This window comes from Xiphias gladius, chromosome 10 (assembly GCF_016859285.1).
Source record: "Xiphias gladius isolate SHS-SW01 ecotype Sanya breed wild chromosome 10, ASM1685928v1, whole genome shotgun sequence".
Taxonomy (NCBI): domain Eukaryota; kingdom Metazoa; phylum Chordata; class Actinopteri; order Istiophoriformes; family Xiphiidae; genus Xiphias; species Xiphias gladius.
In genome coordinates this window covers 2,515,076-2,532,368 of record NC_053409.1, presented here as the reverse complement: position 1 = coordinate 2,532,368, position 17,293 = coordinate 2,515,076, and the positions used below count along the sequence as shown (strand labels likewise).

The following is a 17,293-nucleotide window of genomic DNA, read 5'->3' as shown; positions in this document are numbered from 1 at the left end:
AGTTTGGCTGGGTGGCCTGCTCTGAGAAGAGTCCCAGTTGTTCTGTTAAAGAATTATTGAGACCACTGAGCTCTTTGGAACCTTCAATGCAGCAGAATTTTTTTTTCTTGTAGCCTTCCTCAATTATGTGCCTCAACAAAATCCTGTCTCTGAGCTCTACAGGCATTTCCTTCCTTCGTGGCTTGATTTTTGCTCTAAAATGCTTTGTAGCTGTGATACCGTATATAGACAGGTGTGTGCCTTCCGAAATCATGTCCATTCGATTGAATTTACCACAGGTCGACTCCAATCAAGTTGTAGAAACATCTCAAAGATGATTAAGAGAAATGGTAGGCACCTGAGGTAAATTTCAAGTGTTATAGCAAAGGGCCTGAATACTTATGTCAATGTGATATTTCAGTTTTTCCTTTTTAATAAATTTGCAAACATTTCTAGAATTCTGTTTTCGCTTTTTTCATTATGGGGTATTGAGTGCAGATTGATGATGGAAAAAATGAATTTACATTATTTTAGCCTAAGGCTAAAACATAACAAATCTGAAAATAGTGAAGGGGTCTTACTACTTTCTCAATGCACTGTATTCATAGCATACAGTAAATATAGTATTTTTACTGGGGGGTTTTTTATATATAAAATATCTAGCTTTGGTAGGTATCTTGGATTGGGGGTCATTATTTAGTATGTTTTTTGTTCGGCAAGGAAAAACAAATGAAACACAGAAGACATTATTTTGTCATTTATTTAGAAAAATGCCTCTTATTAAATAGTGTTGGGTTGGCCATATTTTTTGCTGTAACCATTTTACTGTTTAGATGTTGGCATGTGTCAATAAGAAGAAAAAACCCACAAATTTCAAGTCATTCAGTTCAATTCAAGTTTCAGGTTTTACACAGTAACATAGTTCTCTGTAGCTCTGGCGGTCCACATGGTGTAGTAATACATCATTCCGGAATGAATGCAGCTTGTGCATGTTTATTAATGCACGTGAATGAACACTGTAGCAGGGCAAGTTTCGCTTGTGTGATTGTTTGGAATTCAAGAGACATACCCAACTTCAATTAAACACAGTTTTTCTGTAATCCATCACCCACTGTCAGTAGTATCATTATAACTTACTTGAAAACCATAATGCTCTAAAACGATAGATCTAAGTGACATAGGAGGCTCTGGTAGCTCTGGTGTCTCACTTGTGTTAATTATACTGACACCTCTCGCGATATGAGCATGATTTAGGTGAAAGACAGCTGTCCCACTGCCAAAGCTTTCTAAGTGAAACTTGCACTTTAGAAATTGTGTTCCACCTGTAGTAAGATGTTGATGTAAGTAGAGTGTACTGAGCAAATGCAGTTATCATTTTACAAGACAAACCAAACTAACAAAAGTACCAAACTGAAAGTCCTATATGAAATGGTTTCGAACAAATACATTTACCCTTACACCCCTAATATATACATACATAGTAAAATGAGTTTGAGGTATATGATAGTAACACATGATAATGGTCCCTTACCAGTATCAGTGTTCAGCAGCAGTAGGAAAAAAGCAATACCAAGAATAATCAATTACCAATAAAAGTCCTGCTTTCAAAATCTTGCTGTTTTGCTGAGAATATGTAAAATGTTATCAAGTTATCAAAGTGTTATTTATGGGCTGTTCTGCAAAATACAGAACAGCCCATGTCAGTGTATATGTTATAACTGACATATACATTATATTATATTATTATATATATACTATTTTACATACTATTGAGTTGTTTGGTCAATCATGATTTTTCATATTTTAAAAAATTATTCAATTTTTTGTATGTAAAATCTTAATCTACAAAGTAACTCGTAGCTACAGCTACAGTTCCATCTGAAATGAAATGGAATATTCATGTCAGCTACAAGTAACTTAAAAGTGTTTTTATATAAATGTACTTAGTCATACTCCACCACTAGGTTCTGGTAAATAATAATAATTAAATAAATCTATTTATACATTGTTATATATTGTTATTATATGTATTAAATTGTATATTACATACATACATATTATTTTGGAGGCAAGTATCTCAAAATAATCAAGCTATGATAAGAAATTTCAGGAGTTCAGTTTGTGTATAAAGGTACGTTAGTTTATTGATTACAATGTTGTGGAGGCAGTCAGTAATCAATGGACACTTGAGCAGTCACATCTTGGAAGTCCAATCGTGATAAACTAAATCCTGTTTCTTCTAACTGGAGCTGTCATCATTATTTCTCTTTCTCTGTTTCTGATTAAGTCTCAGAACTTTATTAAAGGAAAACATACACACACAAATAAACTTTGCCTATGAAAGAAGTTGTTTTGTCATGAATTTTGCTGAACTGTTCATTTCAGAAAAAGGATAAAGCACATTTAGAGCTGTGCAATTTTGCCTGTTAGCAAACAGCCTCCCAATTATCTTCCGTTTGATTGCTTGCCTCTATCAAGGTGAGCGATTAGACCACCGCTCCTGTGAAGCTCTGGAAATCGTCCTGAAATCGCTGCACTTTGATTTCATCAATCTGCAGAAGCCCAACTGGAAGAAAATGTGAGTTTTATGAGCAAAACTTATTTTCCTCATCTTCATCTTCCAATTCCAACCCAGTTTCATATTCAGTCATATTCAGGCCTTACCTTGTATCAGATTAGAGGGTAATTTTTTTCCTTCCATAAGAACTTCATAACATTCCTGTCAAATTTGAGGGCTTGCTTTCTTCTTTTTTTTCTCTTTCACTATTTTTTCTCTTCCAGGGAGCATCGTCTATGCTGGATATGATTTTGTACTATGAATCTACAACCCATCTTGACATTTCTGACAACAGCAGTATGGGAACATCCGGTTGGAGGGCTCTCACTCAGTTGATAAAGCAGGTTGGCTGACACAGTGGAATAGTAATATTTTCTTGTAGGCTTTCTCCGGGGAATAATGTACATCCTAGAAAGTAAGTTTGTTGCACATTACATGGATTGAAGATGCAGGGCAAAAACAAACAGTTTTCGAAGTTCTCCTGCAGCAAACACAAGCATAAATACTTCAAAACACACACACACACGGGGTACTGCAGCATAGCAAGCATAACTGGTATCGAGCTATCGGTTGAGTCCAAATTGTACTACTGACTGACTTTCATGTTTGTGTGGTTAGAAGGAGACAGGTTGAGGGAAATCAATGGAAGAACTTTTATCATAATCATGAGAGATTATTTTGTCAAAAATGCAGTGGGTTCAGTAACTGTCATGGAGTAGGTTTTGTGAAATATATTTACTTTTAAAAAGTTTTTCACCTCACTACTTTGGTATCTGGCATTGTAATCTGATGCTTGTAAAGAGGACTTACATTTGTTTAATCAAATTGGCAAAATTGACATTGTTGTAGGAAAGCAGCTGATAGTGGTGTCTGCTGTGAATGTTGTGATTTCATATAACCCAGGGAAAATTCTTCTAGGCAGTGCAACACACTCAGATCCCATTACAAAAAAATAATACGGCAATTATTATACGGCAATGGCAAACATATTTTCCCTGTAAAGCCCTCATCACATCAGAAATTGGCACAAAGAAAGTTCATCTAGGAAGTAAGTGGTACTGGAACGGTGACATAGGGACTATTACAGTGCTAGATGTCGGACTACTGTAGCTGCCAAGCTGACCGCTAACTGAGCACATGCTATTGCTAGCCATTTGCAATAGCTGTCAGTTAACTGCTTGTTAATTGACAGTTAGCAAGCTAGCTTTCTAATTTAACACAGTTTATTCAAGAGACTCGTGTCTCAGTCTGCAAACCATGCCCCTTTTATGGAGTACTTCATACTCTGATCAGGGTCATAGAAAAAAAGTGATATAAAATGGGACGGTGTAACACCGTTATGGCTACATTATATACCTCTGTTTCGGACTCTCCACCTCTCCATTCACTTAAAGATAAGCACTGTCAAGACAGTTTGCATCCACCATAGCACTTGCTTCATAATTTTAAGAAAGTTATGTAATGATTAGTTTTCTGACCACAGAAAAAACTACATGAAAATATACGAGCATGGCAGCATGGGTACCATCGTAACTTGGTTTCGTCCATATCTATAAAACTCACTAACACTCTCTTCTAAAGTAATTTTTCCACTTTTTAATCTGTTATCTTTGCTGTCTAAAAACTTCTACAGTGTCCCTGTCGAGCAGTAATTGCAGATATGTATGAGCCTCCCACAACCTGCAAACATCTACGGTTTGTAGGACATGGTGTTTGTTAAAGGCTGCTAAAATCAACATTAGATTGTTGATCAAAAAACTATTGTCTTTACCTAAACATATGAAGTGGGGCACATGACATAATGTTGCGAAAAGCTCCGTTCCAAGGCTGGATATTTATAGTAGTTCAGAATCAGAATCAGAATCGGAAAAACTTTATTGATTCCTGCAGGGAAATTGCTTTGTTACAATGGCACAACATGCAGTTACAAAAGAGGAAGTAATAAGTAAAAAATTAAAAACTTCTCTAAATAGTAATAATAATAAATACACAGTAAGTGATTAGACAAATGTACAAATATAAATGTACAAAAATGTACGTGCGGGGCAGAATCTTCAAGCCTCTTATCATTTGGAATACAGCAGGTCCTGTCCCCTGTGATGGTGCAGTCCACAAACTGAAAGTGGGAAGTCTTTACCAGTTGAAGTCCCCAGAGATCACGACGAAAGCACTGATGTGCAGAGTTTCTCAGAAACAGAGTGGATGTCAGACAAGATGTTGTGTGAGAACTGCCCGGGACTGTAATATGGATGTAGCCCCATGGCTAACAGTTCAATGTCTGGGCTGAAAAAACATTACATCCTGTCTGCCCGAACCGTCTGAAAGCCACCAGTGGTAGCAATGAGATCCAGAGTATCTTCTTGTAGCCATGTCTCTGTGAAACACATAACACACGGAAGACTCACGGAAGTCCCTCGATTCCTCACTAGGACCACTATTTCGTCTGTCTAATTGTCCAGCGGTCTCACGTTACCCATGATGATAGAAGGGAGATATGGCTTATACAGTATCTCCTCTTCTCTATCAGTCTCTGTTGTCTGCCCCAGCTCTCTTCCCTCATCACTTTGTTCCTCCTCTGCATCCTCCGTTTGTCGTCCTCCTGATTTCTAATGGGTGTCAACAGTGGTGTTGCTGAATGACAGCATTTAAAAAGGTAGCCGAATGCAAGCAGTAATTCCATGGTGAAAAAAACTGACTAGAACTCTCTTTACTAGTATGTTTAGGGAGGGCACAGCTTAAATAAGTTACTTGTAAAGATTAAGAAGTATGACAAAAGAAGAAAGCTAAAAAGTTGTAAAAATAAGAAAACAAAAAGGAGTAACCGCAATCGGCTGCATGCATGTCGGCACGTTCCTCACAAAAAAAAAACATTTCTCGTTACAAATGACAATGGAATTTTGAACAAGGTCAACAAATTTATGTGTCAAATTTTACCAAAATTGAACTCAATGCAAATCATTTGCATTGAGATTTACTTAGCCTGCTGATCATCACCACCATAGAAATGAATTGATTTCACCCAGAAATGTTGTTTTTTTTAAATGCTGGTCTGACCTGGTCATGACACTCAGACACTTACTGTGTCTCCAACCTTAACTAAAATCCTACAAGCAGTTCATGGAGTTTTAGCCAATCCTGCATCCTACAAATTACATTCATATACAACTAATTTGGATTAGCTAACACATTTTGTGTTAAATGTAATGCTGTGTGATTTTATAATGTAACAAAGAAATAGTTGAATATATCTGAAAACTGTTCCCTGACAATGTATTTTAATAGTTTTCCCACAATATCAGCTACCTGCAACTATGTCATAAGGAACATTTTTCTGGTTCTGTCTGCAACTCAAAATACTTGGTAAAGGTTAGGTGGTCGTGGTTATATACTAAGGCAGTAAACACTGACTTGAAGCAGAAGCCATTCCCTAACCATAACCAAATATTTAGGTAACCTAAACCTAACAACATCCGACCTCCTATAGTAGTAGGAGGCAGGATGTGAACCCCAGTCTCTGGTGTCAAAGTCCTGAGCTTTATACTCCCAAATATCCACCCTGATCCTATCTTTCTTTGGAGTGTAAGGATCTCTCACTTCCTGGATTATAAAACAAAATTGCCACTGCACAAAGGCAGTAATTATATTTCCTCCTAAATGTATTCGGAAAACTAATGAGTAGAGTCTAAGCACACGTTGTAGGACAGAGGGCTGGTTTTAGTGAAGTATTGTGTTAAAGAGCATCACCACTCATGTTTTTGACAAAATTTAACCTGCAGCATCTTAATTAATTTGAGTTGTAAACCTTGACATTTCAGTATTTTTGGATGTTTAATTTACCAATCCTACTCTCCTAAACCCACCAAACCTAACATTTCTACTTTTGAACCCCCAAATCTGCAGCATCTTCCTACAACTAACAAAATCCCAAACATTTACCATAAATACAATCCCAAACCCATACCCAAGATTCCCCATATCTGCCCCAACCAACCCCCCACATCATCCTGCAGTATCTACCTGACTGCCACATCACTCAGGCAAGTTTTCTTCTTCCTCATAGTTTCTCCTCAGTGTGTAATGTGAGGGAGGGCATACAGGTCGGTTCATTGTTAGATTGTAACTCTCCATCACCACCTTCCCCACTTTTCTTTTAACAGGCCTGAGTGTTTGAGAACAGATAGTGAAGGTCTTTTTCTCCATACATTCTCTCCTTCTCTTTTTCTTTCCCTCTCTGGTCAGATTAGACATGTCTTCAAAATGTTTCTTTGGCTGTATTCATCGTATTTCTGCACAACGTGTATGTGTGTGTTTCAGAGTCTGTGTCTGTCCAGACTGGATGTGTGTAATGCGCCCATAGTAGGCTACTGGGCCCTGTCTCTATCCAAAGCTCTGATGACCAGCCAGCTCACAGTGCTGCACCTTCATAATGCCCAGCTTAGCGGCATGCCACTATTCACACTGGGTATGACATACACACACACAAACAACTTTTCCTCCTTAAACACTCCTGAGCTTCAACTACTGAATACTGAACACCAAGATCTTATTTGTTTGTTCAATAATCTTCATGTGAAAGTGTGGTCTGTGTGTACGAATTAATATGTGAGTACTAACATATTTAAATGTGTGTGGGTTGTTTGTAAGTGTGTGTGTGGATGTGTTTGTGTGTGTCCTGTGGCCAGCAGGACCAGATTTTGACCTGTGACTCTCTCTGCAGGTCTAGACCTGGATTAGGGGCCTAATCTCTTACCTGTCACTTTACACACCACTGCACACATCTATAAAGACTCTGGAAGCCAGGACACACACACACACAACACACACACACACACACACACACACACACACACACACATACACACACACATACTTGCAGCATATGAGCACTGAATTTGTTTATGATTATTTGTGATTTATGATTTGTATATAAACTATTATATTAAAAGTGTCATTTGAAATAAAGAAAAACCATCACAGCATCTTCAGCGAGGTCCGTCCTCTCTGACCGTCATTGATCGGCTGCTGCTGTGTCTCTGAAAAGTCTGTGTAACAATGGAAAAGGGGAATGGGGTGGAGGTTTATCGGTGGGTCATGTGACCCAGAAATGAATTGGGTGTAAATACAGACACACACACACAAACACACAGTTACTGGATGAGTATATGCACACACATTTTAATTTGTAATAGGCTTATTTGTAATAGGCTTAAGGTGCTGAGATAGATTGTGATTTAGCAGTAAAAGTCATTATAAGGACAAAAATGACTTCAGAGACTCATTTTCTCACTGTGTATTAATTTTCATCAAATTAAAATTATAATAAAAGTTTTTTCAAAACGCTGGTTCATGATCGATGTCATGGTAAAACAATTGCTGCTTCTGACTTTTTGTCGGGACCAAAAAATCAAAACAGTAAGAACAGCCTATCATGTCCTCTCAGCTGGGAGCAGAAAAAGACCCAAATGGACACAGTATGCTGGCCATACTAGTCTCATACCCCCCCACCCCCACTCCCTCTCCCACTCCGCATTCATCCCTCGCCCCAACCTCTTCTCTCTGCCTTTACCGAGCCCGCTGCCAACCCCCTTCCCCCCAACAGGGGGTCCCGGCTGAGGATCATTGCTTTCGATCAGAGCCGCCTCTGATTGCGGGATTGGCTGTTCGCAGTGGAGTCGACCGGATCAATCCCACCGATTCTACTATTTGGTCCCCACTGTGCCTAATGACAATGTTGGCATTCCACATGCAGCCCAACAGGCTTGATCAAATCTGCAGCATCGATCGGGATGCAAGGACAGCAAGAGCCAAGGCAATGCAGTCACGTGTACCAATGTACAGTAAACATTACACAAATGCACAGGGAATGCCCACAACACAATCCTAAATACAAGATAACTCTTCAACACACCATTAAAGCTGTGATAAAGTACCATAAGGAAAACACTGAAAAGAAAGAAAACAATGGTGTACACACTGACATATGACAAGTGTTTTGTAAGGTTTCCTGCACTGGAAAGCCACAACTCTGGCTTCGGCAAGGTCTTGTTCATGTTGGAGCGGAGTACCACTTGATCTTTACTGCAGTAATTTCAGGAGGTGGCAATTCCTGCTGTGCTCTCGTTTTCATGCTGAAGTTCATTTGCCATCAATCGGTCTATCACAGTTACAATGCAGAGGCTTCATGTTTGGCACTTACATGACAGCCATGTAGGATGGATTTACTGTTTCACCTTCCAGCAAGGAGCTTCACCCGTTGTGCTTACCATGTTGGAGCTCCACATTATCCCCTCAGATTCCACCCCCTACATGCAACTGCCCTGACCAATCAGTAGAACCTGATAGGTGCCTCCACAAAGACCTGATTCCCAGCCTGGTTGCCACCAACAAACAACTGTATCTGGCGAAGAAGCTTACAGTCAAGAATAACTTCCAAAGTCACCAATATTCATTGATCACTTTTACAAAATTAAAAGAATGGGGTCTTTTTGTTATTATTCTTGCCATTCTGACTATGGGTCATGATAACTAGTGTAGAATTTGGCAGAAAAAAAGTCAGGGCGAGTAGTGTGAGACTCATAAAGTTTCCAAATAAAATTCAGTTTTACATAAATCATTCCAAAAGCCTGTTGCTGAGTCTCTATTATGGATATGTTGAGTGCAAAGTTAGCATGGCTCATAGTCAGAGTAGCCAACACTATGAGAATTAAATCAAGGTTAAAAAATACTGGAATCTTCTTTTATTTTCCAAATGTATAAGCAATGACAAAGTTGACTTAGTGTGATAAAATGGACAAGTTACACAAATGTTGATGTGCTACATTTCTGCTAGTATATGACTGGCAGCTTTTCATATCAAACCATTTCAAAGGTTTGAGGAGAATAATTTTACTTTAAGGGAGTGATGTAAATTTTGCATCGTATACCTGATCTTTTGAGTACTTGTTTCTTTTGTCACTGCCTATAGTTGTTGCACTGAAGACAAACAGGGCTTTGCAAGAGCTCCACCTTAGCAACAACCTACTGAACAGCTACCAGGATGCCCTGCAGCTAGGAGACCTGCTACGCTACAACACCCATTTACACACTCTGGAGCTCAGCACACACATGTGCAAGATGCTGGTAAAATGCTCATCTTTGGTACAGAGCAAAAACTATGGTAAATGGACTGTACTTACATAGCGCTTATCGACCACTCAAAGCGCTTTACACTACGGCCACATTCACCCACTAAAACACACATTCATACATAGCTCTTTTTTTATACATACTCCGCTTTTTTACACACACACACCCTAACCTTCTGTTTAGGGGACGACCCGCTCTACCTCCTGAGCCACAGCTGCCCTTACTATGCATTTATTCAAAGCTGCACGGTACAAAATTAATATTTAAACAGTTGTATCTTTTCATTACGTGGGTCTGGAAGAGCACTCAGTTTTGTGTAGCTGATAAGTATATCCTATATATGAAATTTATTTAATGGAGGACATGTTTCATTGGGGAGTGCTGAATAAATAGAAATACTGTAAGCATGTATAGTAAGTTAAAGAAGCCCTAGAAGGGGAAAAAGAGATGTTGGTAGGATAATTTTTTTCAACTTTGGAAAGAGCCAGGCTAGCTGTTTCCAGTCTTTATACTAAGCTAGGTTAACCATGTTCTGACTCCAGCTCTATATTGTATTCTACTACTGCATTGTACTTAATACACAGATATTAGATTGATATCAATCTTCTAGTTTCACTGAGAAAGATGGTGTATAAGCATACTTGCCAAATGGTGTAACTTTTTCTTTAAGATGCAAATTCACAGTTCAGAGTTGTCAAGGTTTTACATTCAGCCTATGGAAACAGTTTTTTTTTATGTGATTCAGACATTGTCCTCCATTTTTGCAGATAAACAAAATAATTTAGACTGAATTAGAGTTCAACATTGTGGAAAAAACTAAACTAAAAAACAAAAGACAAAACTATGTTTAGGTAAGTTCATGTTTATGAAGTGTTCCTTCTTTCCAAGAGCAAAACAACTAGCCAGGCTCTGTTCAAAGTTTAAAATCCATGTACCTATGCATGAAAGCTCACTAATTAACAAGTGTTTTATTTATATAATCCATACACAAACAGAAATGTAAAAAGGTACATGCTATGCCTTGATAAATAATACTTTGGCAGCCCTTAATCAGTTTTTTCCCAATTAAAGAATGACCCACCTAATTTGCCTACCAGAAGCCTAATAGGTAAATATAGTGGGAGGTGTCATCATACTGTCAGCATGCAAACTTGCACAGTCCAGCTTTATTATCTAATCAATAAAGATATGTGAAAAGGTTAAGCACATAGCAACCCTTGTCATACTGGAGCTAAAGTCATAAGTAGCACTGCAGCAACACTCCCACTAAACATCTGTCAGTGCCATTTAGCTTACAAAACCAATCAGGGACAAGGGAGTTAAGTTGAACATGTTCTGCTAATTACCATCATTCATTCATTAATTTATTTTTTAATCCAGGTTTGGAGGAGCTCTGTGATGGTCTTAGGTGGCAGGTGGCAGGTCTTAAGGTCTTACTGCTGAGGAACAACCAGATCACTGCAAAAAGCATGGTCCATCTGGCCAAGACACTAGTGAGGAAGTAATCCCAGTTTTTGGTTTGAAACAAAATCAAATAGTGCTTACAGTCAGCATATAAATATATTCCAATGCTAAAGAACAGACCTCTTCTTTTAGTTAAAATGCCTTCAGCCTGCAGCTGCAGATTTAATGTTGTCTCTAATCATTGTCTACATGAGGCAATCATGTTTGTAGGCATATTCAGCAACATGATCTCGGACTTTAAGACAATGGAAGGGCAAGGCACGTTGAAAAACATTACGTTATAACTTAGTGCTGCAATAGTTAGAACGGAAAGTTTACTTTCTCTATAATAAATAAAGGCCACAGTAAGGCATGCTATTAAGGCTTCTGTATGCTAAAGATAAAGTGTTTGCTGGATCATCTAACAACTTCTAAACCCCCTTTCTGACAGCAAAATTAGCAAGGTCTGATTCTGGGGCGTGTGCAGAAATGTGAAGGTAAAGCTGGATTTATAGTCAACGCGAGGGGTTAACAAGAGTCTTGCCATTGATACCTGCGGTGCAGGTTTTGATTCACACGTGAGCATCGGAATTCCCCTGATATCAGCACTGCAACACGTTTTGTACATGACCAAGTTGTCTTACTCTGTAATTATATATTACACAGGAACTGTGTTTACATTCTTTCATTCACTTTTTGATACCAGTTTAGGTAGGCTACTAACATACCTGCATTGGAGTTACATCCAGGTAACTTATAATGTAAATTCACATTGTCTCATTACTGAACAGGAGATCACCATGCAGTCGCTGTTTATGTTCACTCATTCCCAAAGATTGCGGAGAGCAGAGGGTTTGAAACATAATGGCTTTGTTAAATATGAGTCACTGAAAAGAAAAAGACTACTTAGTCTTTTTTCAACTTAAATGCTGTCTTCAACAATCTCCATCATCGTCAATAACTTGTAGAAGAAAGCACAAGCAACGTGTGCTGAGCACCCGTATGGCATCTTCGTAACCATTGTAGCACTGATATGGTGTAGTTACACATCAACTGGAGTATAACCTCAGAGCCTGTATGCAGATAGCTGCTGTAGCTATGGCGTATCCCCTGTGTAAATGCCTCTGAGGTGAAACTACAGGTCTGATATCTCCATTTGTACTATTTGTTGTGTCAAGAATAGAAAGATGCACAAAGGACACAGAGTTTTTGGAGAGATGTTGGAGAGACAGTAGGATCCAACCGGGAAGCATTATGGGGCCCAACTTTACTTCACATGGTAACTTTAATTCTTCTAACTGTAACTGTGTTAGGCTGATTCCACCATTACTCATTCATTCTCTTAAAATAACTGGTTACTTGTAATTCTGATGGAAGAATAATTAGTTACAGGGTGAGGTTACTTTTGTGTTAAACCCTTAAATGATTTACAGATTTTCTTCCTAATGAATCCACAGCCCTCATTCCATACTAAATGTATTCCAAAGTTTATCTGAAGTTAATATGAGGCTTCAGTAGTTTGAGTTAGACAAATCCAGTGGATATCTTCCAAAGTTACAGTCTTTTCAGTATTCAATTCACTCTTTGTGTTTTTGTTGTGTCTCCCACCATCACAGCTCAGGTACAAAACACTATCCTATAAACTTCTATCTTTGAATATGAAATGATCGGAGTAGCCCTATTAGCTTTGCACTAGCTGAGTTAAAAGGTCCAACTGATACCTGTTTTCCTCTATCCAGTATTTAGGAAATGAGGAGTGCTATGCCTCATCCAGAGAATTCCTCCACTGAAACACGTCCCGCCTCCACATGGTTCATTGTACACACCAAATAACATACATTCCTTCCACCTGATTGGCAGCATAAACTGCACCTTCCTGTCCTGTGAGAGGCGATTGTGGAAGTCAAAGGCTAGAAATTAAAGGCCTGCCTTGTACACTCACACACATGCACTTCCCCTGTCTCCTCCAGTGCTACCAAAAGACGGAACAGTTTGATTAAATAATAGATGTGTGTTTAGGAGGGCTGCTTATGTGGCCTACCGTTCACAGGGATAAGTAGATGTCCTTGCAGGCCATAATGATGATAATTAGACCCGTAGCTGGTCCTGTCGAATATGATGACGAGGAGGGCTGTTAATAACCTTTCTGGTTGGTGTATCTGCTTTTCCTCTCTGTCCTCCTGGCTCATTGGCTCAGTTTCTAGAATTGGGCCAATGATGTCTAAATTTACTCTTTGTTCAATATAACAATAAAAAATAAAGATTATTCTGAGGTGAATATGTGATGCAGAACTTTAGTTTATTTTTCTACTTTGCGTTCTTCTGCTATTTTTTTGTTTTTTGTTTAAAACTAGCATGTCATGTGTGAAAGTATACTGAGTGTTTGGTGGTTTCACACTCCTACCCCCCTCAAACTTCTCACTCCAACCCTCCCGTGGTTTACGTTTGACAGGCTTCAACCATGCTTGACTCTCACACACTCTCAACCACGCAGTCGCCTCTTTAATTGTCTGCTATTATCCCCTGTGCATAGCCATTCGAAAAGCTCTTCCTCCATCTCCTCCTCCCCTCCTCGCTGGAGAAGCTTCTCGCCATGCGTTGGATGAGCCGGTGCTTCTGTGTGCTGCGACTCAGCGAGGAAAAAGGGGGGGACCCTCTCAAGTGTGTTTGTTGTCACCACGGTGCAAATTAACTCAGAAGAAGACGCTCTCTGGGTCTGTCGGTTGTCTTCCTGGCTTCCTTTCCACCCCCGTGCTCCCTCTCTCTTCAGAGCAGTGACCAGAGGAGTTAACAAGGGTGGCAAGGCGAGGGGGCAACCGAGGAGTGGGTGGCACATTCCTCTTCAAGCTGTTGGGCAACATGGGCCCCTTGTGCCCCAGACACCCCCAGTTTTATGCACCAGCTAATCAACCTTCAATGCTAATGTGGCTCTGGAGAGTGGAAACAGACGTTCTGAGCTTCTGACATAAGATGAAACATTTTGAAAAGTAAAATAATAATTATAATTAAAACTTCTCAGCCTTTCCACACTCAGTTTCACACTTAAAGTAGCTCACTACACAGAGTCTAAAGCAAATATTCATTGTTGGGTAAAGTCATTTAAACTCACTCAGACTGACATACTTTTAAATCTAAAAACAGTGATGAAAATTTTTCAGTCTTTATTGGTACCAAATGCACCTGGATCTAGTCTGAAACGTGTCTGGTACCAGGGAAGAGCTGACATGAGTCAGGATTCCTGTTTTGCAGCCAGTGCTGAAGGTCCTGCAGGTCCTGGATTTGGGTGAGAACCTCCTGGGGAACGAGGGGATCCAGGTCATCAGGATGCCTCTGATGGTGAACTGCTCAGTGTTGTAGCTCGGCCTAGCCCAAGCCAACATCACCGGTGAAGGTACAACAATCCACATTACATCATGACTTTTAAATGTAGTACAATTTTTCAGTTTAGATATGAAGTAACAACTGAAGGAGAAATACAATCATTTCATCAAGATGAGGCCCATTAAAATTTAATGTTTGCTTATTATTTTTAAATATAATTTTAATTTAACATATAATTTTATTTGATAATATTAATTATTTAATTCTTTATACTGTAAGTTTTGATGTTTAATATTGAGTTTGGTCAAATATTCAAAATTAAATTGTGACCAAATTAACAAACTAATACTGTTGTGATGCATTTGAATCTGTTTTGCAAACATAGTCAAATTTGTCTTATGTTTGCATACCAATTATACATCTTTGATTTCATATTAACCACTTGTATGTCGGTATAGTTTGAATAGAGATAGGGCCACAACTAACAGTTATTTTAATCCCTGAATAATCTCTAGATTATTTTCTCATTTTTCTTGTCTTTTCTTGGTCTACAAAATATCAAAAATATTGTGAAAATGCATATCACAATTTCCCAGATGACAAGCTGACATTCTTAAATAGCTTGTTTTGTCCAACAAACAGCCCAAAACCCAAATATATTCAGTTTGCTATTGTAGAATACTGGATGAACCAGAAAATATTCACATTTGAGAAGCTGGAACTTATGATTTAGTTGGAATTTATGTTTGAAAAACTACTAACAATTAATTGATCAGTATAGTTGCCAATTGTTTAGTCACCAAATAAATTAATCAACTAACAGTTTCAAGTCAAAGTAGATATAATCAATTTTGTGTTTTTAAACTGGTAATTTTCCCCTTTTGGATCAGTGAGATTTAAAACTACCTTTAGCGTGTTGATATTTTGCCCTAACTTTTTTTCGACATAAGTAAAGTGTGTTACCTTGGCTTTTGAAACAGACTGTATCTTAAAATTACTCAAATGATTTTTAACTCATCACTTCTTTGAAATGTTCTCTTTTGAAAGACAAGCAGCATGGTTACAGTACCTAAAATGATTTTAATTTTACGTCTAGAAGCATTTCTCAAAGGCAGAGCTATTCTGGATGCAAAATCAATCTTCATGCCTAAGCCATGACCTCTGTAGTCAAACCATAGATTTTCTAGATAGGTTAGCTTTAAACCAAAGCCCAGTAAAAGAGTTAGGGGTTAACGAAATGTTACAGTCTACCCTGGTAAAAAATGCAGATTCAACGTTTGGACCTCCGTCAGAATGAGGTGAAGGTTTGGGGGCTGATGGCCTTGTGTCTGGCCCTGAGGATCAACTGCTCTCTTGCTAGTCTGGATTTGGATCATGTACCCCCACAGGAACAGGTAGGTGCAGTTATTGTTACAGTTAAAGATCTGATTCCTTTGTTTGGCCTATGTTATGCTGTAACATAGCCTATGAAGCAACATCTTTATATGCTTTTTCACTGGATTTTAGATGGTAGTAATTTTGAATGTGGTTCAGGTTTTGTTAGATAGCTGCATGGTGCCTCACAAGATTCTCTGCAGTAGCATCTATAGTTTACCAAGAGTATTGATAACGATAAAAGTAAGAGTGCTTCAATACAACAACGATTAGAAGCTAGAGCCTGATTAATACAGTTAGGTACATAAGTAAGTATGTAAGTAAGTATTTGGACAATGACGCAATTTTCATAGTTTTGACTCTGTACACCACCACAATGGAGTTGAAACAAAGCCATCAAGATGTGATTGATGTGTAGACTTTAAGCTTTAATTTAGGGGTTTAACAACAGCCTTTTTTAGACGTTTTCTGGCAAAGTCTGATCTGGCCTTTGTTTTCTTGAGTGTTACCAGTGGTTTGCAACTTGTGGTAAACCCTCTGTATTTAACTTAATTAAGACATCTCCTGATTGTAAACTTTGACAATACTATGCCTACCTCCTCGAGACTGTTCTTGACCTGTTTAGATGCTGTGAAGGTGTTTTTCTTCACCAAGGAAAGAATTCTGCGATCATCCACTTTAGTCATCTTAAGTGGTCTTCCAGGCCTCTTGGTCCTGCTGAGCTCGCCAGTGCAATTCCCTCTTTTTAAGAATGTACCAATGGCCACCCCTAAAGTTTTTGCGATCTGTTGTATAGGTTTGTTTTGTTTTTTCAGCCTAATGATGGCCTCCTTCATTTGCATTGACCCCTCTTTGGACCGCATATTAAGAGTTCCCATGAACAGCTACCAAATGCAAATTCAACCCTTGGAATCAACTCCAGACTTTTTATTTGCTTAACTTGTCATGAAATAACGAGGGAACAGGCCACACATGGCCATGAAAGTTACTGTCAGTCAAATGTCCAAATACTTTTGAGCCTCTGAAAATGATGGACTATGTATAAAAATGGCAGTAATTCCTAAACAGTTAATGCAATCATTTTTTAATCCCCCTGAATTAAATCTGAAAGTCTACACTTCAATCACATCTTGATGGCTTTGTTTCAAATCCATTGGCATGGTGTACAGAGGCAAAATTATGAAAATTGCGTCACTGTCCAATTACTTATCTACCTAACCGAACATAAGAATGGCTGATATTAGCAGACAATTTTAGTTTATCAGAGATATAAGTAAGTCGCGTGATAAGTATTTAGAAATTGCAGTGCAGAAATGTCGAAGACATTATCTAAATAATTTTGAGATTCTCTATTACATATTTTATGCACCACGGAAAACTGATGAGTTTATTTTTCAAGTGTAAAATGTCACATTCAGTACATATGGATGTCACAATTCTTTAATAACATGATTTAAAGGATCTCTATCATTTGTTATGTTTTTAATCTTTAAA

At 38.4% G+C, this 17,293-nt stretch overlaps 1 protein-coding gene across 1 annotated transcript in view; it reads left to right on the top strand.

Moving 5' to 3' along the window:
• The window catches only part of si:dkey-288a3.2 (protein phosphatase 1 regulatory subunit 37), a 94,965-nt gene that overhangs the window by 39,435 nt on the left and 38,237 nt on the right, over positions 1-17,293 (top strand). Inside the window, 9 exon segments of the mRNA XM_040137329.1 lie at positions 2,458-2,535; positions 2,538-2,557; positions 2,761-2,880; positions 6,851-6,998; positions 9,501-9,636; positions 11,022-11,154; positions 14,354-14,495; positions 15,316-15,338; positions 15,694-15,819. Coding sequence (XP_039993263.1) covers positions 2,458-2,535; positions 2,538-2,557; positions 2,761-2,880; positions 6,851-6,998; positions 9,501-9,636; positions 11,022-11,154; positions 14,354-14,495; positions 15,316-15,338; positions 15,694-15,819 — 926 coding nt within the window.